At 43.0% G+C, this 25,078-nt stretch overlaps 1 protein-coding gene across 4 annotated transcripts; it reads right to left on the reverse strand.

Annotated features, from left to right (window-relative positions):
• Positions 1–1,652: 1,652 nt before the first annotated feature.
• Positions 1,653–24,130, reverse strand: LOC140211255 (ciliary microtubule inner protein 7-like). Of its 4 annotated transcripts, XM_072280926.1 has the most exons (5): positions 24,041–24,130; positions 23,823–23,936; positions 10,823–10,900; positions 5,161–5,238; positions 1,653–2,295 (listed from the first exon to the last, which is right to left on the reverse strand). In XM_072280926.1, the coding sequence occupies exons 1-5, from the start codon at positions 24,065–24,067 to the stop codon at positions 1,816–1,818; spliced, it is 777 nt and encodes a 258-aa protein (XP_072137027.1). In that variant the 5' UTR covers positions 24,068–24,130; the 3' UTR covers positions 1,653–1,815. The 4 variants fall into 4 exon arrangements, with proteins under 4 accessions (XP_072137027.1, XP_072137029.1, XP_072137028.1 ...); XM_072280928.1 differs by lacking the exon at positions 5,161–5,238; XM_072280927.1 differs by lacking the exons at positions 23,823–23,936; positions 24,041–24,130 and adding an exon at positions 23,662–23,800.
• Positions 24,131–25,078: the final 948 nt, after the last annotated feature.

Raw genomic sequence — 25,078 nt, forward strand, 5'->3', positions numbered from 1 at the left:
CTCATATAAACATATGAAATCATTGCAACACACCAATATCGCTGAATCAGTGGGAGCCCTGGGCTTGTTTTCCTGCAACAAGACGGTCCCATCGAGGGGTGATGGGAGACAGCGATACTCAGAGGGGGTTCCTTGTGTCCAGTCTATTCCACAATTTAGTTTTCGTTGCATTCATTGCAGAGATATGTTGGAAATGGAAGCAACGTTTTCAGTGCTTCTGTGGCTATCTCAGGATATTCAGCCTTGACTTTGATCCAGAATGCCGGCAGAGATGTTATGTTGAACATACTTTTCAGCCCGCCGTCATTTGCAAGCTCGAGGAGTTGATCTTCCTGCACTGACATGGATGATGCGTGGGTAATGACCTCGCGTGCGTTCAAGTTCAACAGCGGGCGTGACAGGGAATGAAGAAAGGTGCAGCTGACTCATATCGTTTCATATCACCAAATTATATCATTTCCTCATGGCCTGGTGGTTGGGGACCACTCTTAGCACGAAGAGAGACCAGTCAGGATGCTCGCTCTCCCTCTCAAAAAAATTGATTTCCGGGATATTGTATATAATTTCCAGGCGTCAGGGAGCCACTATCAATATGCGGGAGACTCCTGGAACCTCTGGGAGAGGTGGGATGTCTGCTTCTTTAAATATTTCAACTTAAGTGGCTGCTCTCAAACTCACTAATCACACTTGTGTTAATAATAGTTTCTTAAAAAAAAAGTAATTTCACCTGCTACTTATTGACACACATACTTCTGCTACCTACAAGGAAAGCAAAAGCAACTGGCTTACAATTTCTCTAAAACTTATGAGTCTGAAAATGTCCAATATAAATTTTGATTAGGGTCTACATGTAACCCATTTCTGTAATGCACCCTGTGCAGGCAAACAAGAGCAGTTCAAGTATAACAGAGCCAGATGTACAGTCATATCCTGCTCTCCCCAAGCAGCATCATGAATCTCAAACACAGATCATTCCCCTCCTGAGCACAAAGATCCAGCTGGCATTTTCATGCTGGGCCTGAGAACACTGTGATGTCAGGAGAAATGATAAATCATTTGCCCTTTCAGGCAGATGTCAGTGATTTCTTGGTGCTATTTCAAAGAACAGCAGGGTCATCATCACTGGTGGTCTTGGTAATATTTATCCCTCAATCAACATTATTGAAGAGGCTTACCTGGTTATTATCCCATTGCTGTTTGTGGGAGCTTCCTCTAGAGCATTTCATTCATTAACTCTCTGATTACACTTTCTATATGGCACTTGGGATATCTTTAAAATCACCGCATAATTGCAAATAACTCCTTTAGTGTACCTGTAACTATTTACTGCCCACAACTGCCACGTTATGGACTCCCTTTGTCTGATGGTTGATCAGTGTTAAATTAGGGTAAACCACAGCCAAATAATAAAAGTACCCAATGTTGTTGAATCATTATAAATGAAGTAAGCACTTGTTCAGTACTACCTGTAATTTATTTCTCACATCCAGGTGGTCATGGAAATATTCCACTCACTTATAAAGTAAAACATTAAAGGAGAATTAAGTAACACACACAAAACATTGGAGGAAATCAGAAGGCCGGGCAGCATCTAGGAAAAGAGTACAGTCGATGTTTTGGGCCGAAACGTCGACTGTACTCTTTTCCATAGATGCCGCCTGGCCTGCTGAGTTCCTCCAGCATTTTGTGTGTGTTACTCAGATTTCCAGCATCTTCTGATTTTCTCAAATGAAGTGTTTTGTATCTGTTAAAAACCCTGCGGTCACTGTTGGTTTTGTTCTTGCATTAACTTGCTGCACCCCTCCCATGGATTTTTCAGTCACTTGTTCCACATTTTTGTGGGACATTCCATGAAAGGCAGTCAGCAACAGTGAAGCACTCTGATAGTGAGGATCTTGGTCTTGATCTACCATTTGCCAGCTTTGGTCTCGGATTCACATAGACAAATGTTGCCTCCTTTTCCATGGGCATTCTCTGCACTATCCCAGTGTAAATGTTTGTATGTACGTTAGGATTTGGCTGGCAGTGGCTGTAGAACTGACGGTATGTTGTTTGCATTGTCTCCACCCTAGGGTTGGTGACTGTAATCAGCTGTCGAACACGAGGGACCAGCAGCTGAGGAATCATCACCGCTGTCGACTGTGGGTTTCTGTGATGCCAGAAATCTGCTTGATATGTGGATATTATTGGCCACTCCTGTTGACCCTCAGACTGAGTTGGGATCCAGGAAATTAAATCTTTCTTAAATTCGCTGCTTCCTCCAAGAGCACTTTTTGTTCGATATTTCCCCTTGTTCTACAGAAAAGGGAAAGAAAACTGTTAGGATTTAAAGTCTTCAGCTAAGAGTATAGTAACCATTTAAATAACCCTATACAGTTTACAACTTTCCCAGAGTGACAAAAGCACGTATGACAGATTGAAGCCTTTCACTGATATTCTCCAAGTTTTGGCTGGGGTTGAAGAATTTAATGCTGCAAGTACTGTATATTTAAACTTTGTGCATTTGTTTGACACTAGCTGGATCTGTTGTTCAGATATTGTACTCAAAACTGTACAAGAGTTAGTGATGGTAATGGAACATTTGGGGCAGAGCCAAAACCTGCATTCTACAAAGCAGCACAATAAAAAAAATATTTCATTACTGTGCCAGAATTTGAAGGGTGTTTCATCAAAGTGATTTTCACTGATGTAAAAACAACAGCATAATTTTTCAGTCAGCCTCAATGACACCTCGAGGAGGAATAGTATGAGATTCATGCTGGAGAAGTCAGGCTCATAAGGTTTGCAACTGATGTGGGAGAAAGTCCAATAATATCGCAACGGGTGAAAACCTTTGGGCTCTTACATCTCTTCACATGCTGAGATAGCCCCATTGTTCAATTCTTCAGTGCTGCAAGCATGTTTGAAGTTCACAATTTATAATGAGGGTTTTTTGGAACGCAGCAGAAACTGGAAAGTGAAGAATTGTCCAACTCTTTGATGCCTGCCAGCTCTGTCCAACGAAGAACAGAAGAAAACTATCAGTTTTATAGCGATGTTGTGAAATTTAAGGTGAGCAAGAATGGGGCTGTGGGGTTCAGGGAGGTACTATTTATAATATTGATGTTTATGGAGGAATTGGATCTTCTTTCAGTTTTAGTCATGACTGGGTATATTTTCCGTGCCTTAGGAAAAGCAGCAGTGGAAGTGAAGTGAAAATGATGGAATGGAACAGATGTAATCTTTTCATCTGGTCCAAGGAGGGCTGAAATTTTTTCTGGTGGTTCACCATGGCTCCATCACACACTTAGACTCCTGCAGCAGTAGTGATGGATGGGTGTTACTCTCCTGACATCCATCTACCTCAAACACTTATTCCCACATTCCTCATACCCTTCACTCTGACTGACCCAACCCTGACATTGATATCAGACAGATCTTCCAATCTGAGAGGATATTTTTCTGAAAAATACCATATCTTTGACCAAATTTCACAGCTAACTGAGGGAAACCTGTCATCCCAGACCATTGTCTTCAATATTATGAGTCCCTCTTTACAAATTCCAGCCTGGACCTGTTGCAATCCCCATTTTGGGCATACACCTCCCCCTCAATGTTGCCTTTGCCAATGTGAACCAATGCAGGACATCGTCCCTCCAGAGCATACACCAGTAGCGCTACGTTGGCAGGACCCTCAGCTTTGACAAGTGCCCCTCCTGTCCGTCCCACAATCTCGTTGATGTTCTACCATCAGGCAGAAGATGCCACAGGATAAGAACGAGGACTGTTAGACTGGGTAACAGCTTCTTCCCCCAGGTTGGGAGGCTTCTGAACACGCTGATACCACCCTGTACTCACTATTTATGACAATGCCAGTGGCAGCAACACTATTGTCTATTTTACTATATGTCGTATATGCACTTGATGTCATCTTGCGCATCTACAGAATATTTTTTTTATTATCTGCTAATATTATTGTGTTAAGATTATTTTCTGTGCTGTATGTAATATATGTACTGTGATTTTCACCTTGGTCCCGGAGAAATGCTGTTTCGTTTAACTGTATACATGTGCGCAGCTGAATAATAATAAACTTGAAATTGAAATTGTTTGGCCCAAACAATTTGGGAGCAGTTCTGTTGGTTTCAATGGTAGACACAGTATAATTGTACCCTGAGAGCAGAGAGGTCAATTTTTTTGTAAACCAGGTCCAGGGACATACTGGGTGAGATGACAGCAAATTGCAGGAGAATGGATGTAGACTGGCAAGGCAATGATTTTTAGGATCTATATTTGAACTGAGATGTGCATTTACTAACAGACATGATTTTTAGGACAGAAGAAATGTACAATAATCTAGAAATAAGGCAATAACCAAAATATGGGCTTAAAACTCAGCTTTGGCTTTGTACTTTAATGCTGCTGAAGATGTCATGACGCACCAATACTAAAACCCTTATTTTGTAATGACTTCAAATTCTGTTGCACAAGCTTGTAAACATTTTCCACCTGTAGACTCTGGCTGTGATCTGCACCAGCATTCTTCATCTTGCCAGACTTCATTTTTTTCCCAAGCTGGATTAATGATTAAAGGAAGCAAAGGCTTTGAAATTAACCAGTCTTAGATTGAAGCATATTACAATTCTGCATTTGAAGTGTTGAGATATTTCAAAGTGATAAACGTACTATTTGTTTTATACACAAAAGACTACATAGAAAATTGAGGTTACGTAAAAAGGGCAATATGAAAAATTAATAACTCAGAAGAAATAGCAAGCTTTTTGTGCATGTGTGGGAATATAATAAAAGGTCAAAAATTGGCTGTGAGATTCCGTTTTTTAAAGTTTATGCTGACTTTTATAGATCTGACATTGACTCCTTGAATGTCAGACTTCATCAGAGAGGATTGGTGTTAATCTCCTGTGGCTCCTTCATTCAACTGCCTTGACCCTCCAGCAGCTTAACTGGAGATATTGTGTACGGAGACATTGTGTACCAAGTTATCACCAGGATAAGACTAGTTAGAAAAGAAATGAACATTTCATTATTATAAATAACTACACAACTTGTAACAAAATCTATCTTGTATTTATACCATATTATTATTTTTTATTAATGTATTCCTATTTTTGCTTATAAAAATCTGGTTTATATGACAAGGCTTCACAAAACCCCACTCACTTTATATTGATGGTCTGTGCAGTCGGTACAAGTCTTCATTAAGCCTGGACACCAGGTTTTAGGAGGAAGTTGATATTGCTATATTGGATATATTGGAACATAAAAACATAGTGGTAGGCCATTTAGTCCTTCGAGCCTGTTCCATATTCAGTGTTATATCTTATCTGCAGCCTCTTAGTGCTTCTTACCACTATCTTTAATTTAAAAACGAACAAACCTTCTCTTCCTTATTTTCTCCAGTGGCAGTCCAATACTGTCTTGTGCTTTTGTTGTTAACTGGATCAACCAAACCTTTAGAACTATTTTTATTCAAAGCTTGATTTACCTCTAACAACTGGTCTGCCATTAACTGATGTATGCAGAAATTTGTTCTTAATTTCTATAGCAACAAACAATCTGCTGGAGGAACCCAGCGGTTTAGGGAGCACCAGAGGGGGTAGAGGTATTATTGCAGGATTTTGAATTGATATGTTGGCAATTCCTCTCCCCACTACAGATGTAGCTAGCACTACTAAATTTCTCCATCAGATGGTCTGTTCCTCTGGATTCTAGTATCTGCAGAATCCTTTGTCTTCTTAACTTCTACCACCTTTTGTTCCCTTTCTTCGCCCCTGATAGAATTGGCTATCATTTTTATCTTGGACACTTCAGTCAACAGAAATCATTTCTTCTTCAAATACACTGCTTGTTCCCTTAATAGCTTGAAAGCTTATATAACCCTGGTTTGTGCAATCTCTTCTCGTAAAACTGAGATGAGTTGACTGACAGCCTGTAGTTCTATGGGGACACGAGCCTGGCAAGGTACCTTTCCGTTTTTGTTATTTCTTAGAATTAGTTTTTCATTGCCTTTGGAGACTGAAGAGAACATTTTTAGAACCCTTTCTCATAGAGTTTTATTTTTAACCTCTTTAAGCTTCTGTCAGGAGATTATCGGACAGAGGAGGGTACAGAGAACAGAGGGTTGTGCTGGATAGTTGCATGAAAAGCAACTCACTCCACAGTTTGTGATTGCTGCACTCCCTCAGGGCTCTACCCAGCTGCTAGCCAAGTAGCCTTTGAACTTCCAGCTCTTGGATCCGTCTGCATCCAGTGCATTTTGCTCAGCAGTTCTTTGAACTGAGGTCCAGATCAGGCAGTCAAATTTCATGAGAGATCAAAAAAAAGGCTGAAAATGCTGAATATCATAGCCATGGCAACAACTGCAACCCGCTACTATTTTAGCCCTATTTGTGTGAGTACTTGTACAGATTTAATGCTGAGCATAAACTTGGACAGGTACATGGATGAGAGCTGTATGGAAGGATATGGTCCAGCTGCAGGTCAGTGGGACGAGGCAGAAAAATGGTTCGGCACAGCCAAGAAGGGCCAAAAGGCCTCTTTCTGTGCTGTAATGTTCTATGGTTCTATCATTCTATAATGTAAACATTGCTGCTTCCATTTATTGTTACATCCAATGTACCCAGCATACAGTACATAGGTAAGGAAAGCAATTCTTGGTAAGAAAAACACTCAATGTTCTTAAAAGGGAAGTATAAAACAATTACATAATAACGTAAAAACACTAGTTCAAGTTCAGTTTGTCATTCAACTGTACACATGTATACTATCAAAAAAACATTCCTCTGGACCAAGGTGCACAGCATAGTACATATAACACACACACACACACACACACACACACACACACACACACACACACACACACACACACACACACACACATAAAGTGATATTACCACAGATAAAATAACAAATAATAAGGTGCAGTTAAAAAAAAGGCAGTATAATGCTATTGGCGCTTCATACGTGATACCTGGGTGTTGGCAGGGAGTTCAGTAGTCTTACTGGTGCAAGAAGCTGTTTGCCATCCCAACAGTCCTTGTCCCAATGCTATGGCTCCTCTTGCCTGATGGTAGGGGCCTTATGAGATTGTTGGGTGGGTGGGAGGGCCCTGCATATGCATGCTCCGGATGGATATCTCTGATGACTGGAAGAGAGACCCCAGTGATCCTCTTGTCCATCCTTGCAATCCATGGTAGGGATTTGCAGTCAGGTGCCTTACAATTCCTGTACCAGATGATGGTTCTCCTGTAAAAATTGTTTAGAATGGGCTGGGGTGGGGAGAAGCCTCGCTTGCCTCAGTCTCCGCAGGAAATGGAGACGCTGCCTTGCTTTCTTGACCAAAGAGGTGGTGCTGAGGCACTAGGTGAGATTGTCCATTATATGCACTTCCAGACATGGTGCTCCTAACTCTCTTCATGGTGGAGACATTAATGTGCAGTGAGGAGTGGTCAGCCTTCAATTATCACAATCATCTCATTAGTCTTGTCCACATTGAGACTCAAACTGTTGTGCCTGCACCATTCTACCAGCGGCCCTACACCGTCTCGTTGTCATTGTTGGTGAACCAACCACTGTTGTGACATCAGCAAACTTAATGATTCGGTTTGAATTGGATCTAGCAGTGCAGTCATGCATCAGCAGCAGGCTGAGCCTGCAGCCCCGGGGGGACACCGGTGGTCAGCGGGCTGAGCCTGCAGCCCCGGGGGGACACCGGTGGTCAGCGGGCTGAGCCTGCAGCGGGCTGAGCGTGCAGCCCCGGGGGGACACCGGTGGTCAGCGGGCTGAGCGTGCAGCCCCGGGGGGACACCGGTGGTCAGCGGGCTGAGCCTGCAGCCCCGGGGGGACACCGGTGGTCAGCGGGCTGAGCCTGCAGCCCCGGGGGGACACCGGTGGTCAGCGGGCTGAGCCTGCGGCCCCGGGGGGACACCGGTGGTCAGCGGGCTGAGCGTGCAGCCCCGGGGGGGGGGACACCGGTGGTCAGCGGGCTGAGCCTGCAGCCCCGGGGGGACACCGGTGGTCAGCGGGCTGAGCGTGCAGCCCCGGGGGGACACCGGTGGTCAGCGGGCTGAGCGTGCAGCCCCGGGGGGACACCGGTGGTCAGCGGGCTGAGCGTGCAGCCCCGGGGGGACACCGGTGGTCAGCGGGCTGAGCGTGCAGCCCCGGGGGGACACCGGTGGTCAGCGGGCTGAGCCTGCAGCCCCGGGGGGGGATACCGGTGGTCAGCGGGCTGAGCCTGCAGCCCCGGGGGGGGGATACCGGTGGTCAGCGGGCTGAGCCTGCAGCCCCGGGGGGACACCGGTTCTCAGCGAGTTGAGCGTGCAGCCCCGGGGGGGGGGGGGGGGGGAACACACCAGTGCTCAGTGTGAAGAAGCTATAGATGTTTTTGCCAACATGGACTGACTATGGCTTTTCTGTCAAGAAGTCCGAGTTCAAGTTACAGAGAAGGGAGTTGGGACCCAAAGGGAACAGTTTACCCACCAACTTCAGAGGAGCTGATCGTATTAAATGCTGAGCTGAAGTTGATAAACAGCATCCTGGCATACGAGTACCATTTACCAGGACTGGAGAGCAGAGGTCATGGCATCATCACTGGACCAATTTGAGGGACAAGGGAACTGCAAAGGGTCCAATGTAGCAGGAAAGTGGGATTTAATGTGATCCATAACCAGCCATTCGAAGCACTTCATTATTGCCACTGGACGGCAGTCATTGAGTTAGGTTACTGTTGCTCTCTTGGGCACCAGACCAATGTGGCCTCCTTGAAGCCTGCAGGGATAGTGGGCTATTCCAGAAAGAGGTTAAAGATACCTGTTAAGACCTCTGTTAATTGGGCTGTGCAGTCCCTCAGCACTCCACTGGTATTTTATCAAGCCATGCAGATTGATCCTGGCCAGGTTCTTCCTCAATCAGCTGCATCCAGACAGAATGCCTGCTTCTCAGGGGGAAGGGGGCCTTCTTCACCGGCACATTGTTCCCTGCATCAAACTGAGTGTAAAAGACATTTGGTCTATAAGGAAGAGAGGCGTCACTATTATTGCTGTGCAGGGTGGACTTTTAGTTTATTATGGTCTGAATGTCCTGCCATATGTTTCTGGTGTCACAGAAATGGCTTTATATTCCATGAATAATCCCAATCTGCCTTCCTCATTGTGTGGGAAAGCACAGATCTTGTTGACCTGAGAGCTGTCTTATTCCCTGATCTGAAGGCAGCATCTTGACGTCTCCGGCATGCTTGGGCCTCTTCTGTCAGCCATGGCTTCCAATTTGCCCTCACATAGATATGTTGAACAATGGTGATGCCCTCCATGTAGCCAGTCACAGATCTCACATATTCATTGACATTAATGTGACGGTCACAGGTAGCCGCCTCTCTGAACACGTTCCAGTCCATGAGCCCCACAATGCTGAGGTTGCTCCCTCTGGCCAGGTCTTTATCTCCCTTGGAACAGGTTTGACTTGTTTAATCAGTGGGTTGTATGCAGAAATTAGCCAAACAGATAGGTGGCCAGAGCATCTGAGGTGGGGGCAGCAAGCAGTTTTGTGTGCACCATGGATCTGGAACAACATCTAAAATAATCCAGGTCCAGTGCTGAAAGTGTTCATCTCGATTTGGCCATTCATTTAGTTAAGCAGTACTAGTGAATCTACAACTACATCGGATGACACAGTAGCGTAGTAGTTAGTGTAATGCTATTACAGACCCAGCAACTGGGGTTCAACTCCCACCGCTGACTGTCAGGAGTTTGTACATTCTGTGACCCTGTGTGGGTTTCCTCCGGGTGCTTCAGTTTCCTCCCACATTCCAAAGGTATATAGGTTAGCAGGTTAATTGGTCACGTGGACGTAACTGGGCAGTGTTGGCTCATTTGGCAGGAAGATCCTGTTGCTGTGCTGTATCTCTAAGTTAATAAATTACATAATGGAAGCTTAACCTGTTTGTAGATAGTGGACAAATCCAGTATGGAACCCTGCCAAGTACTCCAGTCATCAGCAAACCAGTGGAATGTGTTGGTGACAAGGCTATCAAGTGATGCTTTGGACACACTGGTGCAGTGAGTTATTTATAGCTTCACTGGTTCAATCCTGCTTAGATTTTGCATTTCTCCTTGTGACCCTGCAGGCTTGCTCCAGGTATTCTATTATCACCCACGTCGCTAGGACATGCAGATTGGAATAGACTGTCCCGGTTGGAATGGTGTTGCATGCCCAGTGTAGCTGATACTGAAGAGGTGAAGAGGTTAGTGGATTTGACGAGAACATTAATATTGGTTCTCTTATCCTTCCAATGAGTGAAAAGGATTTAGCACACTCAGCATGTACCATTAGAGAAATGGGACAGATCTTACTGAAATGAGAATGAATCATTTAAAAAAATCTTTTAGTGCTTAATGAGATACATGGATCCATTCTGAGCCCGAGAGGTTGTTTGGTATTCTCAGACAAAGCCACATGCTGTCATGTATCTCAACCTAACGTGGCAAGTTTAGTAGACACATCTAGCTCATTTTAAAATGGCAGATCAATGAGAATTCATAACACACTCCTTATTCACTCATTTACACACTTTTCCAGCAAGATCCAGTTATTATGTCAAACTAACTATGACTCCCATGATTCCCTGAAAATAAGAAGCGATTAGATTCTATAAGTACATTTCATGGATAGTTTCACAATTTACTTCTACTTAATTCATTCCTTTTTTCTTCTTTCCCTTAGCATATACTCTCACTCACCTTCTCAAAATGATTGACTTATTACTAACTAGTCTGAGAATTGGAAGTACTGGAGTCTCTGCATTTTGTACAGCTTTATTACTTACATTCTCCATATACGTGGCACCATCGTAAAATACCAGCTGACTATCATGTTTGGAAAAGTTGTGCTTCGAAGGACTTTCCTAGAAAATAAGCATTTATCTTTGTTGATCGAAGTCTGGACCACAGATTGCTTTAATGTACAAGGAAAAACATATAACACTCCACTGGATACCTGAGTTTAAAAAGCAAGCTGGCCTGAATGGTAGCCGAGCAGAAGGCATTGTTCCCTGCTGTGCACTCACCACAAATATACAGCAGCTCCCTTCAATGCTTTTTCAGAAGGGAAGTAGGCAAAAGACAGGAAATTATAAGGCCTGAATTCAAGTTGACAGGTTGATAGAATCCATTTGCTAAGGATGTGGTTTAGGGGTACTTGACCTTAAAATAGGCCAAAGTCAGCATGGTTTACTTAAGGGGAAATCTTGTCTGACAAATCTGTTAAAATCTTTGAGAAATACAGGCATGATAGACAAAGGAGAGTCAGTGGATGTTGTTTACTTGGATTTTAAGAAGGTCTTTGATAAGATGGGGCACATGAGTCAGTCAATAGTATTACAGGAAAGACGTTAGCATGGACAGAAGATTGTATGAGATACAGAAGGTAAAGAATAGGAATAAAGGAAGTCTTTTCATGTTCACTGCCACTGCCCTGGTGGGATCGGTGTTGTGTTTGCCGGTTTTCATGTTATATGTTAATGATCTGGATGACAGATGACTATAGATGATACAATGTTACATAGAGGGCAGGTAGTGGTGAGGAAGTAGGGAGACTGCAGAGGGATTTGGACAGATTAGGAAAATGGACAAAGAAGTGACAGATGGAATACAGCATAGGGAAGTGTATGGTCATGCAGTCTGGTAGAAAGAATAATTTTCTAAATGGGGAGAAATCAGGGGTGCAAAGGAACTTGTAGTCCTGGTACAGGATTCCCTAAAGGTTAACTTGTAGGCTGAGTCAGTTGTAAGGAAGGCAAATGCAATTTTAGCAATCACTTTCACAGGACTAGAATTTAAAAGCAGGGATGTAATACTGAGGTTTTATAAGGCATGAATTTGGAGTATTGTGAGTAGTCTTGGGTCCATATCTAAGGAAGGAAGTGGTGACATTGGAGAGGGTCAAGAGGAATTTTATGAGAATGATCCCAGAAATGAATGGGTTAATATATGATGAACATTGATTGCTCAGGACCTGTACTCACTGGAGTTTAGAAGAATTGGTGAAAAGTGGGGGTGGGGGGGGCCTCATTGAAATTTATCAAATATTGAAGGGCGTAGATAGATTGGAAATGGAGAGGAAGTTTCCGACAGTGGTTGAATCCAGGACCAGAGGGCACAGCCTCAGAATAGCAGGACCTTCCTTTAAAACAGAGATGAGGAGGAATTTCTTTAGAAAGAGGGTGTGAATCAGTGGAATTTTCTTCCACAGATGGTTGTGGAGGCCAAGTCATTGAGTATATTAAATATGGAGGTGGATAGGTTTTTGTTTAGTAAGGACATCAAAGGTTACTGGTAGATAGTTGGAGAATGGTTATATATAGAGGGAGCAGTCCCCATGAGCTGAATAGCCTAATTCTCCTCCTATGTCTTGTGATCATCCTAGTCACTTACTATCCTAAGTGGCCCAGCCATACTAGGTTATATCAGAGAAGATAAAGTTAAGGATTGCCCATTGCAAATTTAAAATATGTAAATCTAATAGATATTTATGAAAAATAAATAATTCATTATTGATGGCAAGAAAGCATAATTCACCAAGAAAATGTAGTGTTTATGCTGGACTTTGAATACCTCCTGATGAACTGTGACATTTCAGGGGAAAGTAAATTTTTCAATAATCACTGGATACAAAGATCGTGTGGCAAATTTCTCAAGGAAAGCTATGTATTAGGCCGAACAGTACATGGCTCCTATTGTCATAGCTGATATTCACATTTCACATTTCAGTGAATATTTAACAGATCCTTCATTGGTTGTAAACAGTTGGCAATTCCTGCAAAGAATTGGTCATTTAACACTTGGAAAACAGATTTAGTGGAGAGAAAATTCTGATGGAGATTTCAAGTATTAATTTTCCAGTCTATTTAATTTTCATTATGGTCTTTATGTAGGTGCTTAGATGCAAAATCTCCAGAAGACTATATTTACATATTCAATTCCATTTTGAATTCATCAAAGCATGGACTCATTACTGCACAGCACAGAAGCAGGCTCGTCATCCAATCACATCCTCGCTGACCCTTTTATCTATTTCTTGTTTTTGAATCCCTAATATAGGAAAAAGACAATGAATATTTACCCTGTCTGTGCCACAGTAGCTGTAACAGTCATAGCAATTCAGGAAAAGATTGCAATGTTTGCAGTAGCTCCCGTTTCTCTTGACACAGGGCAAATGGATAAGTTCTAAAGGTTATATTTTTTTCTGTCTCTGTCTCCATTCAGCCTTCAGTTTACCTGACACAGTCAAGTTTCACCCTCTCTTACCAGCCTTGATGTATGTAGAAGCTGACACGTGACATATAGAAAATTCAGGTGGTACCGCTTTAAGAAATATGTGATCAACTATTCTTTATATCGTGAAGACTGTTTCAGAGAGAATGATAAAAGGAGATTCCTGGTCTGCCTTTGGGGAGAATCTCTCTGTCTTTGAGGAAAAATTTCACAAGAAAACTAGACCTATGGTCAAAGAGAGAGAATGTAATATGGAAACAGATGGAGAGTCACCTGAGTCAGGAGAACCAACACAGTAGGCATGACCTCATTCGGCTGGCTTATTCAACAGCTCTTTATCCTAATTCAGGAACTGCCACACTAGTATTTATGGGAAACCATGAGGATCATTTCTGGAGTACTGAGACCAAGAGAGCCTAAGTGGCTCTTTTGAGTTATGCCACATTAAACTTTCTAACGCACAAGGAAAACTGTCTTCCTTGTAGAACTCCACTGGTTGAAGCACTTCCACTGTCACCCAACTATCTGAAATCTCACAACCCAAACTGAGATGTACTCTAAGCCCACAAACTAATGGCACCTTTGGCCTCCTGATCTCTTTTGGCTGGTTGCCGACATTGCACACAGCAACAAAATGAACACTGCTGGAAGAACTCATATAGTTGAGCAGCCTCTGTGGAGAGAAATGAATCGTACTGATGTGCACTTTTGTCCAGACATGTAGACAACTTCTTTCCATCCACCCCACCCTACCCCCTACCCACAGTTGCTGCTCAACCCACTGAGCTCCTCATGCGTTTTCTGCTCCAGATTACAGCACCTACAGCCTGGAAGGTCAAGTCAAGTCAAGTCACTTTTTCTTGTCATTTCAACCATAACTGGTGGTACAGTACACAGTAAAAATGAAACAACGTTTTTCAGGACCATGGTGCTACATGAACAATACAAAAACTACACTGAACTACGTAAAACAACAGAAAACTACAATAGACCTACCCAGAACTGCTTAAAGTGCACAAAACAGTGCAGGCATCACAATAAATAATAAACAAGACAATAGGCACAGTAGAGGGCAGTAGGTTGGTGTCAGTCCAGGCTCTGGGTATTGAGGAGTCTGATGACTTGGGGGAAGAAACTGTTACATAGTCTGGTAATGAGAGCCTGAATACTTCGGTGCCTTTTGCCAGAGGGAGACGAGTTTGTATGAGGCTGATCTAACAATGAAATTCCAGACTTTCACCTTCTAGGGCAGGCTGAAGAAGAGGTGGCCACCGACTCCACACATACTGTAGAACCGGAATATTGCTCCAAATTGTAACAATGGGCTCCCAAATCAGACTGAACACTAGAGAGAGATCCATTCCTGGTTGAGTCACAAATACAGTATTCCTACTCACTCACTGGAAGACGTAGAATGCAAGCTCTTCCCTCATTCCTCAGTCATTTCTCAGGCTTCTTCATCAGGGATCAGTCCACCATTAAAAATGTTTAACTTCTTTGTTCTTACGAAATTCATGTGGAAGTAGAGCTCTCCATAACATTCTTCCACCCAACACCCATTTGTTTTCCCTCCCGCTCCTGCAAACTGATTTTTAGAATTGTTCCATTTAATCAAAGTGATTAAAATGAGGCCTTTGTTGATTATTGTTCATTTATTTGTAACAATATTGGGGGCTTCTTGTTTGGGGGGGCATGCAGTGATGGGACTAGGTGAGTTTCAATTCTACTAACATGGCTAATTTGTGGCACTAGTATAATTTACAATAAGTACAATTTATAATACAGTGGGTTGTAAAGACCAGTCTTTAGAGGTAGCAACAAATACTTCCACGTGAAGTCATTGCTAAACTTAACTAACCAGTCAATGTGAGTAACAACCACACAGTTTATTAATCCATGGATAGTTAGAAAAAAAAGGCCCCACAAAACAAGAGAAATGAATTGGTGCTACGGCTCTTAAGCGACTAAACCCTCTTATTTTACAGATTGTTTTACTGATGAGTACTGATGCTTTGCATATAGTTTACCTGAAAAGTTTCTTCAAATTATTCTTGTTTTAGATTAATCAACGTTTCAAAACTCCTCAATACATTAAAAACATTTACTTAGTCTGTTAAATCAAAGATTTTTAATCTACTATACAATATGATAAATTCCTGACAATTTCTGAAATTTATATTTTCCAGCATGTGATGTTTGAAATTATAATCTGCTAATCTTATTTCTTCAGCAGTTTGATCGCGGCACGACTATGCAAGCGCGTGGACATCAACCAGTTAGAACAACGAGTAGAGTTTAAAAGGAGACAGCTTTGTAGAGTGGGTATCAGAGTAGAAGGAGCCAGAGTAGAAAGGCTTTGGCTCAACGGGGTTTCCGTGTTAACATGTCGAGGTGAGGTAGGTTGCCTGTGTAGAATACAGACAGGAAATACGTGTGTGAGGCCAGTGTTCCGTGCTCGGTGTCAGATGTGGGATGTCCAGGACACTCCCAGCCTCCCAAACGGCCATGTCTCCTCAGGTGTGTCGAGCTGCAGCTCCTCAGGAACCGCGTTAGGGAACTGGAGATGCAGCTCGATGATCTTTGTCTGGTCAGGGAAAGTGAGGAGGTGATAGAGAGGAGCTATAGACAAGTAGTCACACCGGGGCCTCGGGAGACAGATAAGTGGGTACCAGTCAGGAGAAGGAAGGGCAAGGGTCAGATACTAGAGAGTACCCCTGTGACTGTCCCCCTTAACAATAAGTACTCCTGTTTGAGTACTGTTTGGGGGGACAGCCTACCTGGGGGAAGCAACAGTGGCCGTGCCTCTGGCACAGAGTCTGGCCCTGTGGCTCAGAGGGGTAGGGAAAGGAAGAGGATGGCAGCAGTGATCTATATAGTTATGGGGTCAGACAGGTGATTCTGTGGATGCAGGAAAGAAACACGATGGTAGTTTGCCTCCCAGCTGCCAGGGTCCAGGATGTTTCTGATTGCGTCCACGATATCCTGAAGTGGGAAGGAGAACAGCCAGAGGTCATGGTACATAATGGTACCAATGACATAGGTAGGGAAAGGGAGGAGGTTCTGAAAACAGACTACAGGGAGTTAGGAAGGAAGTTGAGAAGCAAGACCTCAAAGGTAGTAATCTCGGGAGAGATGTGCCTATTTTAATGCAAGGAGTATTATGAACAAAGCAGATTAGCTTAAAGCGTGGATCAGTACTTGGAGCTATGATGATGTGGCCATTACAGAGATTTGGATGGCTCAGGGGCAGGAATAGTTACTTCAAGAGCCAGGCTTTAGATGTTTCATAAAGGACAGAGAGAGAGGCAAAAGAGGTGGGGGCGTGACACTGCTGATCAGAGATAATGTCATGGTTGCAGAAAAGGAAGAAGTCATGGAAGGATCGTCTACGGAGTCTCTATGGGTGGAAGATATGAACAGGAAGGAATCAATAACTCTACTGGGTGTTTTTTATAGACCTCTCAATAGTAACAAGGATCTTGAGAAACAAATAGGGAGACAGATTCTCTAAAGGTGTAATAATAACAGGGTTGTTGTGGTGGGAGATTTTAATTTCCCAAATATTGACTGACATCTCCCTAGAGTGAGGGGCTTAGATGGGGTAGAGTTTGTTTTATGTGTTCAAGAAGGTGTCTTGACACAATACGTAGATAAACCTACAAGAGGAGAGGCTGTACTTGATCTAGTATTGGGAAATGAACCTGGTCAGGTATCAGATCTCTCAGTGGGAGAGCATTCTATCTCCTTTATCACAGCATTGGAAAGGGTTAGGAACAGACAAGTTAGGAAAGTGTTTAATTGAAGTAGGGGGAAATATAAGGCTATCAGGCAGGAACTTGGAAGCATAAATTGGGAATAGATGCTCCCAGGGAAATGTACGGAAGAAATGTGGCAAATGTTCATGGGATATTTGCATGGGGTTCTGCATAGGTACGTTTCAATGAGACAGGGAAAGGATGGTAGGGTACAGGAACCGTGGTGTACAAAGGCTGTTGTAAATCTAGTCAAGAAGAAAAGAAGAGCTTACGAAAGGTTCAAAAACTAGGTAATGATAGGAACCTAGAAGATTAGAAGGCTAGCAGGAAGGAGCTGAAGAATGAAATTAAGAGAGCCAGAAGGGGCCATAAAAAGGCCTCGGTGAGCAGAATTAAGGAAAACCCCAAGACATTCTACAAGTACATGAAGAGCAAGAGGATAAGACATGAGAGAATAGGACCAATCAAGTGTGACAGTGGAAAAGTGTGTATGGAACCAGAGGAGATAGCAGAGGTACTTAATGAGTACTTTGCTTCAGTATTCACTATGGAAAAGGATCTTGGCAATTGCAGGGATGACTTACAGTGGACTAAAAAGCTTGAACATATAGATATTAAGAAAGAGGATGTGCTAGAGCTTTTGGAAAGCATTAAGTTGGCTAAGTAATTGGGACTGGACGAGATGAACCCCAGGCTACTGTGGGAGGCAAGGGAGGAGATTGCTGAGCCTCTGGCAATGACCTTTGCATCATCAGTGGGGACGGGAGAGGTTCCTGAGGATTGGAGGGCTGCAGATGTTGTTCCCTTATTCAAGAAAAGGAGTAGAGATAGCCAGCAAATTATTAGACCAGTGAGGCTTACTTCAGTGGTTGGTAAGTTGATGGAAAAAACCCTGATAGGCAGGATTTATGAACGTTTGGAGAGGCATAATATGATTAGTAATAGTCAGCATGGCAGGTTGTGCCTTACAAGCCTGATTGCATTTTTTGAGGATGTGACTAAACACATTGATGAAGGTTGAGCAGTAGATGTAGTGTATATGGATTTCAGCAAGGCATTTGATAAGGTACCCCTTGCAAAACTCATTGTGAAAGTAAGGATAAATGACCTGGATGAGGAAGTGGAGTGACGGGTTAGTAAGTCTGCTGGTGACACAATGGTTAGGGATGTTGTGGATAGTGTGGAGGGCTGTCAGAGGTTACAGCAGGACATCGATAGGATGCAAAACTGGGCTGAGAAGTGACAGATGGAGTTCAACCCAGATAAGTGTGAGGTGGTTTATTTTGGTAGGTCAAATATGATGACAGAATATAGTATTAATGGTAAGACTCTTGGCAGTGTGGAGGATCAGAGGGATCTTGGGGTCCAAGTCCATAGGACACTCAAAGCTGCTGCGCAGGTTGATTCTGTGGTTAAGAAGGCATACGGTGCATTGGCCTTCCTCAACCGTGGGATTGAGTTTAAGATCGAAGAGGTAATGTTACAGCTATGTAGGACCCTGGTCAGACCCCACTTGGAGTACTGTGCTCAATTCTGGTTGCCTCACTATAGGAAGGACGTGGAAACCATAGGAAGGGTGCAGAGGAGATTTACAAGGATGTTGCCTGGATTGGGGATCATGCCTTATGAGAATAGGTTGAGTGAACTCAGCTTCTTCTCCTTGGAGCGACAGAGGATGAGAGGTGACCTGATAGAGGTGTACAAGATAATGAGAGGCATTGATCATGTGGATGGTCAGAGGCTTTTTCCCAGGGCTGAAATGGCTATCACAAGAGGGCATAGTTTTAAGGTGCTTAGAAGTAGGTACAGAGGAGATTTCGGGGGTAAGTTTTTCATGCAGAGAGTGGTGAGTTTGTGGAACGGGCTGCCAGCGACGATGGTGGAGGTGGATACAATAGGGTCTTTTAAGAGGCTCCTGGATAGGTACATGGAGCTTAGAAAAATAAAGGGCTATGGGTATCCCTACGGAATTTCTAAGGTAAGGACATGTTCGGCACAGCTTTGTGGGCCGAAGGGCCTGTATTGTGCTGTAGGTTTTCTATGTTTCTATGTTAAGCTCTAGATACAAGTTCAAAACCTTCCTTTTTCCATTTATTTTTTTTTATTTTTATCGCTACGGGTTTGTACCATTTACCTTTATCAAAGAATTTCATAAAATGAAATTCCTCTGCTTGGAAATTTAGTTGCTTAATTTTACACTCATTTTCAGACCAAGAAGAGCGATTAAGAATGACAATTTTAATTAAATATAGCAATTTCATCATTATAAAATAAAAAGTCTTATGTAATATTAATTGAACAACATATGACATCAACCACGTGAGAAGTTACTCCAAAAGCTGAGTATTAGAGCATAAACAGAAGAGATTTTGCCAATACTGGAAATTCAGAGCAACACACACAAAACGCTGGAGGAACTCAGCAGGTCAGGCATTATCTATGAAAGCAAATAAACAGTTGTCGTTTCAGGCTGAGACCCTTCATCAGGACTGGAAAGGAAGGGGGTCAAAGCCAAAATCATATTAGTGCAGACAATACATTGACACCAGGAGCTGGATGAGACTCTAATGCCAGAGAATGGCAGTGAAATTAGTTTTAAATTGTTTCTGCAAAAAACACTCTGAGAGGTATATAATCTCACAGCAGAGAAATTGGCCCTTAGATGACCACATCCATGTTGATCTTTTTTTTTGTCCATCTACACTAATTCCATTTGCCTGCATAAGACCACATCCACCTAATTCTTATTTATATAAGTGTTTGTCTAAATGCTTCTTAAATTTGGTAATTGTATCTGATTCCACCATCTCTTCTGGCAAGTAAGTTTTTCATTACACTGGTGCATATGACAATAAACTTGACTTTGACTTTGACAATGCATTCCATATATCAACCACCCCCAGTAGCTTTTCTGTGTTGGTCTAACTCCTCCACTGTGCAGTTTTCCTTAACCCTCGATTCCTCAAATGAAAACATAAAATCTCTCCTCTACTTAAACATTTTTCTTTGAAACAGCATTGCAATTCACACTAAGGTGGGAGACTATATGTTACTATTACCCTCATTATAACATAGCACAGGAACAAACCCATATGTCCATGGTGTTGTGGCAAACTACTGTATTTAAACACATAATTAAATGCCTAACTAAATTAATCCCTTCTGCCTACACAATGTCCATATTCTTCCATTCTCTGCACATTTATGTGCCTAGCAAAGAGCCCTTTAAATGCCTCTATCATATTTATCCATATTATCAGCTCTGGCAGCATATTCAGGCACCCACAGCCCTCTGTGTAAAACAAAATGTGCCTCCTTTGAATTTACCACCTTTCACCTTAAATGCATGCTTTCTAATACTAGGCATTTTGGCCCTGGAAAGGAAAGATACCAGCTATCTACTCTATACCACAGAGGCTACTCAGCTATATGAGTTCTTCCAGCAGTGTTCATTTTGTTGCTGTGTGCAATGTCGGCAACCAACTAAAAGAGATCAAGAGGCCAAAGGTGCCATTAGTTTGTGGCTTTAGACCATGTCTCCATTTGGGTTGCGAGATTTCAGATAGTTCGGTGACAGTGGAAGTGCTTCAACCAGTGGAGTTCTCAGTCTGTCAACCTCTCCTTATAACACATGGCCACTAATTCAGGCAGCATCCTGGTAAAACTGTGCTGCATCCTCTTCAAAACCTCCATTTTCTTCCTATACCTGGGTGACCAGAAATGAAAGCTGCGACACAACTTTCTGACTCATGAAATCAACGCCTGGGCTAGCGGGGATGACAGTGGAACAGCAATGGCAAGTGTTTCTGCGAATAATGCGGAAGGCGCAGGATCAGTTCGCTCCGAAGAGGAAGAAAGATCCTAAGGGGTATAAGGGGAGGCCGTGGCCAACAAGGGAAGTAATGGACAGTATAAAAATAAAAGAGAAGAAGTATAACATAGCAAAGACGAGTGGGAAGCCAGAGGATTGGGAAACTTTTTAAAGAGCAACAGAAGGTAACTAAAAAGGCAATACACGGAGAAAAAATGAGGTAAACTAGCCAAGAATATAAAGGAGGATAGTAAAAGCTTCTTTAGGTATGTGAAAAGGAAAAAAATAGTTAAGAGCAAAACTGGGCCTTTGAAGACAGAAGCGGCTGAATATATTATGGGGAACAAGGAAATAGCAGACGAGTTGAACAGGTACTTTGGATCTGTCTTCACTAGGGAAGACACAAACAATCTCCCAGATGTAATAGTGGCCAAAGGACCTAGGGTAATGGATGAACTGAAGGAAATTTATATTAGGCAGGAAATGGTGTTGGATAGACTGTTGGGTCTGAAGGCTGATAGGTCCCCGGGACCTGATGGTCTGCATTCCAGGATACTTAAGGAAGTGGCTTTAGAAATCGTGGACGCATTGGTCATCATTTTCCAATGTTCTATAGATTCAGGATCAGTTCCTGTGAATTGGAGGGTGGCTAATGTTTTCCCTCTCTTCAAGAAGGGAGGAAGAGAGAAAACAGGGAATTATAGGCCTGATGTCGGTGGTGGGAAAGATGCTGGAGTCAATTATAAAAGATGAAATTACGACACATCTGGATAGTAGTAACAGGATCACTCCGAGTCAGCATGGATTTACGAAGGGGAAATCGTGCTTGACTAACCTTCTGGAATTTTTTGAGGATGTAACTATGAAAATGGACAAGGGAGAGCCAATGGATGTAGTGTACCTGGACTTTCAGAAAGCCTTTGATAAAGTCCCACATAGGAGATTAGTGGGCAAAATTAGGGCACATGGTATTGGGGGCAGAGTACTGGCATGGATTGAAAATTGGCTGGCTGACAGAAAACAAAGAGTAGCGATTAATGAGTCCCTTTCAGAATAGCGGGCAGTGACCAGTGGGGTACCGCAGGGTTCAGTGCTGGAACTGCAGCGGTTTACAATATATATTAATGATTTAGATGAGGGAATTAAATGTAACATTAGCAAAATTTGCCGATGACACAAAGCTGGGTGGCAGTGTGAAATGTGAGGAGGATGTTATGAGAATGCAGGGTGATTTGGACAGGCTGGGTGAGTGGGCAGATGCATGGCAGATGCAGTTTAATGTGGATAAATGTGAGGCTATCCACTTTGGTGGTAAGAATGGGAAGGCAGATTATTATCGAAATGGAGTCAAGTTAGGAAAAGTGGAAGCACAATGAGATCTAGGTGTTCTTGTACATCAGTCACTGAAAGCAAGCATGCAGGTACAGCAGGCAGTGAAGAAAGCTAATGGCATGCTGGCCTTCATAACAAGGGAAGTTGAGTATAGGAGCAAAGAGGTTCTTCTGCAGCTGTACAGGGCCCTGGTGAGACCACACCTGGAGTATTGTGTGCAGTTTTGGTCTCTAAATTTGAGGAAGGACATTCTTGCTATTGAGGGAGTGCGGCGTAGGTTCATAAGGTTAATTCCCGGGATGGCGGGACTGTCATATGTTGAAAGATTGGAGCAACTGGGCTTGTATATACTGGAATTTAGAAGGCTGAGAGGGGATCTTATTGAAACATATAAGATTATTAAGGGATTGGACACGCTGGAGGCAGGAAGCATGTTCCCACTGATGGGTGAGTCCAGAACCAGAGGTCACAGTTTAAGAATAAGGGATAGGCCATTTAGAACGGAGTTGAGGAAAAACTTTTTCACCCAGAGAGTGGTGGATATATGGAATGCTCTGCCCCAGAAGGCTGTGGAGGCCAAGTCTCTGGATGCTTTCAAGAAAGAGATGGATAGAGCTCTTAAAGATAGTGGAATCAAAGGTTATGGGGATAAGGCAGGAACTGGATACTGATTGTGGATGATCAGCCATGATCACAGTGAATGGTGGTGCTGGCTCGAAGGGCCAAATGGCCTACTCCTGCACCTATTGTCTATTGTCTAAAGGCAAGCATGCTGTATAGAATAGATAGATAAATAGACAGATAGATAGACTGATAATGGGGATCACCAGCAAACTCTCAGAAACTTCAGCAATTAAGATAAAATTAAAAACTTATCACAGAAATTAACACGAAAAAAACTGATTAACAAGAGTTCAGGCAAACTACAGAATCTTGACACACTGAAGTCACTCCTGATACACTGAAGAACTTGGTCTGAGTTTCACTCAACAAGGAACCACAATGACAGAACAAGCAGGGGTTGGCATGACTCCCTGGAGCTTGTAGGAATGCCAAACTCTGAAAAAAATGTGCTAATTAAAGAGAAGTGTTAAATACAAAGAGCTTAATTTAGCAATCCCCATGATCCCAAATGAGACAGCTGCAAAACAACATGAAAAACCAGATCTGGCGAAAAGACAAACAATCGAGCATAAAAGGTGAACAATCCAAGGAGGAAGCATATGCTGGAGGTGACACCAAGAAAAGAAAACAGTCCACATCCTAACACTGACAAAAGCACCTTTTTAAAAAACGACCCCTGGTTGCGACATAGGGCATAAATTTCAGAGTTTATACCTCAGCAGCTAGAAGTGAATTTGTTTTAAAGTGGTAGACAATAGAGACCAGGATCGGTGGAATGCAGATATGGTGGGGTGATACAGGGCTGCAGGAAGCTATGAAGATAGAAAGGGATGAGGCTGTGAAGAGATTTGAAAGCTGGATTGTTCCTTACCAGACAGCCCTGATGGGTGAACGAGGTACGGTGCAACTTGGGCAGCAGAATAGTCTGAACATTCATAAACTAGAAGCCAATGGGATGGTACAATCCCTATTTCCAATTCAGTGGTGGGATCTAGTGGGTAAATATCTTCAACACGAAATGTTTACACTCACCCCAAGTCGCTTTAATAGTTTTTCGGGAGGGTGAGGTTTGGCCTGCAGTCTGTATTCTTGAAATATATCATTTCTCGATTTACTGCGAGCATGTCCATGGTATCCAGTCGGAAACTTGAGAGAAGGGAGAGGATCATTGTTTAGATGAGTGCCGAGCAATGATTTCTTATGCAGAATTGAATCGTTGCTTTATGAAGTTCCAAACCCGAGTTTCTTACCCAAGATCCAGTGATAGCCCCAGCCATGGTGGCTGGTTAAGGCTTCTTTATCTGCGACTCGGTTTCCCGAGAGCCGGCGTCGAGCTTACGTTGATAGCTTTCCTCAACTGTTTATCCTGTTGCTAAACTACACACTTCGGGAGGCGTGGTCGATTGGGATCTGTTAGCAAAATACAACCCGCACTGCTAAACTACAAGAACTGTCCTCAATGCTGAACGCTGACCTAATAGATTGTCGAGAATTCCTATGAATAAAGTAGCGATTGGCCGCCCTAACCAAACATTCGATGTAAATTACACTCAATGGGACAGATATTGTGAGATGTAGGACGTAACTGTATTTCTCCTCTACAGCGGGTAGATAAACTGCCCAAATCATCACGGGTATCAGCCTACCAGCCATCAAGGACATATACAGAAAGATGCTGGGAAAAGACCAGTAACATAATAAAGGATCCCACCCACGCCGCTCATAGACTGTTGGTCAGGGAAGAGGCTGCTGAGCACCCTCGACAGGACCACTGGCCTCAGTGATAGTTAATTCCCCCAAGCTGTGGCTGATTAACACCTCCAGCCATTGATCTACCCCCGGCCCCCACCACTTAATCATTTCCTGTCAGTCACCCTATGTATGGGTACTCCTGTGCCAACCGTTACTTTCGGTACACGTAATTAGTCCATGAGCCAATCTTACGTACTTATATTTGTTGTGGTTTTATTACAGTATTTTTAATGCTTATTGTGTTTTGTTGCTGCATCGGATCTGGAGCAACAACCATTTTGCTGTCCTTTACTCTCCCGCACTGAAGAATGACGATAAGCAATCTTGAAATTAAGCATAAAGGGCAAATGATAGAAAATGAGAAAAAAAATAAGACTGTGTAATGACAATAGTGTACCGAAAGATGAGACAAACGGAATAGACAAGAAACCGAGAGCTGGGCGTGAAGAGAGAGGCGCGTTTTCATTTTTGCGGCCTCAGAGCTTCATTCAAGCCTTTAATATATCTCTCCGATTTAAACTAAAATCAGACGGAAT

Source organism: Mobula birostris, chromosome 16, assembly GCF_030028105.1.
Source record: "Mobula birostris isolate sMobBir1 chromosome 16, sMobBir1.hap1, whole genome shotgun sequence".
Classification (NCBI taxonomy): Eukaryota; Metazoa; Chordata; class Chondrichthyes; order Myliobatiformes; family Myliobatidae; genus Mobula; species Mobula birostris.

Coding starts and splice junctions, on each gene's coding strand:
- LOC140211255 (XM_072280926.1), bottom strand. CDS start 24,067: ATGGCTGGGGCTATCACTGGATCTTGG. Junction 10,901..23,822: donor AACTATTAAAGCGACTTGGG/GTGAGTGTAAAC, acceptor CTTATTTTCTAG/GAAAGTCCTTCGAAGCACAA. Junction 5,239..10,822: donor GTGCCACGTATATGGAGAAT/GTAAGTAATAAA, acceptor TATCCAATATAG/CAATATCAACTTCCTCCTAA.